Source organism: Lissotriton helveticus, chromosome 1_1 (assembly GCF_964261635.1).
Source record: "Lissotriton helveticus chromosome 1_1, aLisHel1.1, whole genome shotgun sequence".
Classification (NCBI taxonomy): domain Eukaryota; kingdom Metazoa; phylum Chordata; class Amphibia; order Caudata; family Salamandridae; genus Lissotriton; species Lissotriton helveticus.
Genome location: NC_136057.1, coordinates 223817274 through 223820712, shown reverse-complemented (window position 1 = coordinate 223820712; position 3439 = coordinate 223817274). Strand labels below are relative to the sequence as shown.

Genomic DNA, 3439 nt, shown 5'->3' with positions numbered 1-3439 from the left:
GTGTCTTGGCATGAAGTAGAAAGGGAAGAGGTAAGGGAAAATGGAGAGATTGAGAGGCTGTGTCAATCCGTTCTACCAATTAAAAATGAAATCTCGATATGGTATAATCATCTATTAGAAGTTGAAGATCTAATAATTCCCTCCTCAGAGGCGATATGGAACCGAACCCCAATAGAATCCTCAGTAGAGTCCCTCTTTGAGCCGTCATCAAAGACACTATATAAGTTTATAAAACCTGCCTGTCTGAAGAAGAAGAATTTTTTTGTTATTAATAGACGCTATTATTCCCCAGCTAAGACAGCAAAGTTCGCCCCTGTACCTATACCCAAATGTCCAAGATGCCAAACATCCTTAGCCAATGACCTCCATGTCTTTTTTGAGTGCTCAGAATTTAATTCCTTTTGGAATGAGGTGGGTGATTCACTTCGGGACATTTTTAAAACCAGGGTGGATGTGAATCTTTCCTTAGTTCTATTTGGAGATGATGGTGTCTTTTGTCAAACAGCCTCACAACGAGATAGAGGTCTCTTATTATATATGATTTTGTTGGCGCTGAGAGAGATCTGTAAGAAATGGAAAGATACCCTCCCATCAAAAAGAGAGGACTGGCTTAAAGCCTCGTTCGCCATGGCCCGGCTAGAATGTGAAGGTGTGGAGGATAAGTCGATAAACATCTGGCACCCTCTTATGAGTTGGGGGCGAGGCCTCAGGCTAATCTAGCAGGTCCTATGATTACACCTGGTCCCGTATAATGGGGGACGGGTCAGGTGACCCAAGCGTGTGTGGTAAGCAGAGAGGCCCCCAGTTAGTAATAATGGCATTATAAAATCCATACGCAGAGGCTTAAAAGGTGAGATGAGGACAAAAAAAAAAGAGAGAATAACTGTGAGCCTATAGGGCCTACCATATGAGTGACGTCAAAAGTCTAAAAGACAGGTTTAGGCCTGGTTAAAGGTATATTTAGCCAGGATGAAATGGCTATTTCAAAACTGCACACACAGGCTGCAGGGACTGACCATTAGGCATGTTTTACAGTGCTATGTTAGAGGGTGGCACAATGTGTGCAGCACCCCACTAGTAGTATTTAATTTACAGGCTCTGGGTACATGTTGTACCATTTATTAGGGACTTATATATAAATTACAGGTATCAATCTGGTATAGTACAATTTTTTAGGAGAAGAACTTAAGCACTTTATCACTGTTTAACAGGGAAAAAGTAAAGAGTCCTAATGCCAGCAAAAACAGGTTCAATAACAAATCACTGACAGAATATCGTAAACACAAATATCATGTGGTCGGAATATTGTGTCAAAAATATCAAGGAACAAAATATGGAGATGGTAAGTGCAAATAAGTAAGTATAGATTTACCATTCTTAACTCCACATCTACGTACCTGGAAGATATATATATATTCAAATAATATATATGTGGAGTTATGTATAGCAAATCATTGCAATCCAATTAAAACTTACCTTCACAATATAATTGTCCTCGATATTCTCCACACAACATTTTGTCACACAATTTTTTTGTTTTTCAAAATTCTGATTAGCCCCCTCAGAAACAGAAAGCAAAAATCTGTGTGTGACCCTGAAAAATGCCAATTCTAACAAAGAGTAACACAAAGTTACAAAAAATAATATTATACCTGACACAATATCAATATCAATTGTTAAACTATGTGAAGCACGGACTGTTGAAAGTAAGATAAGTCATTATATGAAATCAATTTTTCTATTTCAGGAGCACACAGAATGGAGTGGAAGAATCACACCATGGTTACAAAGTTTGTACTCCTGGGGTTCACCAGTCTGAGACACTTACAAATCCCACTGTTTGTGCTGTTTCTTTTCATCTATTCCATGACTCTTCTATGGAACATTGGGATCATCTTGGCAGTACGGATCTCACCCAGCCTTCACACACCCATGTACTTCTTCATCAGTAGCCTATCCTTTCTGGATATCTGTTTCTCCTCTGCAATCACTCCTAAGATGCTAGTTGATTTCTTGACAGAAGAGAAGGTCATCTCTTTCCTAGGTTGCGCATTCCAGACCTATTTCCTCTGTGCCATGGGTACCACTGAGAACTTCCTCTTTGCTGTCATGGCCATTGATCGGTATATTGCCATCTGTAACCCACTGTTATATCCAGCTGTGATGAACCATAGGAAGTGTGTTTTCTTTGTTTCTGGTGCGTACACCTTTGGCTTCTTGCACGCATTCATTGAGACCGGTTGCACTTTCCGTCTGTCCTTCTGCACCTCTAATGCTCTTCAGCACTTTATCTGTGACATACAACCCTTGCTGGACCTATCATGCACAGATACAAGAGTCAACACACTTATCCTCTTCATCTTTCCCTCCCTTGTCTCTATGTCTTCTCTCCTGACCATATTAGTTTCATATGGTTACATTATTGCCACTGTCCTGAAGATTGGGTCTGTGTCTGGGAGAATGAAGGCCTTCTCTACTTGTGCTTCACACCTCACAGCTGTAACACTCACCTATGGGACAGTTTTCTTTGTATATCTGTGGCCAAGCACTTCGAAGGAACAGAAGAGGGTGGCTACGATATTTTACACAGTGATAATGCCGATGTTGAATCCTTTAATCTACTGCCTGAGGAACAGTGACATAAAGTCAGAGTTTAAAAATATTGTGAACAAAAGACTATTTCTCAGTCTTTGCCCTCATCTAAATTAGGTTTATTAAGCAAGAGTACACTTTTAGGATACTTTAAAGATACTGTCAATATAAGGCCGATTACTTTTTTATCATTTAAAGCGCATGTGATCATTTATTTTGGGTCGGCACATGTGCAACATTAAATCACATCACAGTAAAAGCTGCGGAGAGCAATTTCCCTTCTGGTCTGACTCACATCTCTGATGGACTTCACACTGATGACCAATCACCTTTCAGAACCACTTCTACCCATTGCCTAGACTCCTTTCTATGCCACTTCCATCTCCTAAGCAAATCTCTTTTGAATAAGGTCTCCACCCCCTGTAATGTCATTACTTTGAGAGTAAAGCAACGGCTGAGACAATGAGACATCGATTTCAGTAGATAATTTGAGTGAAGTACATGAACCAAACTCCTGATATTAGCAGGTTCACCTTACTGGTGGCACCTTTAATAGGTGAGTGCATGAGTGTTCAGTGTGGGAACTACAGTGACTTGTCCTAAGGACACTACATTCCTCCTAAAACCAAAGAAATATCAAAATGTCCAATAGTGGAAAATAAAACAAAGAAAAACACATCAGCACTTTAAGTCTAACAGTCCCATAGTTAATGAACAGGACAGCAGTGGACAACCAGACAACTGATGCTGATTGCAACAGGTAATTGTCACATGAGTTTAAAATCTAATCTGATGGTTAGTCAGGGCACGGACCCCAATGCAGATAAATCCAGGATTGTTCGATGGC

General features: G+C 40.1%; 1 protein-coding gene across 1 annotated transcript; it reads left to right on the top strand.

Annotated features, from left to right (window-relative positions):
- The first annotated feature begins 1758 nt into the window (after positions 1-1758).
- On the top strand, positions 1759-2709 carry LOC144760587 (olfactory receptor 5J3-like). The gene has a single exon (XM_078646540.1). It carries the CDS (start codon positions 1759-1761, stop codon positions 2707-2709), a length of 951 nt encoding a protein of 316 aa, XP_078502666.1.
- Positions 2710-3439: the final 730 nt, after the last annotated feature.

Bases quoted from the DNA above. Each gene is read 5' to 3' on its own strand.
- LOC144760587 (XM_078646540.1), top strand. From the start codon at position 1,759: ATGGAGTGGAAGAATCACACCATGGTTACAAAGTTTGTACTCCTGGGG.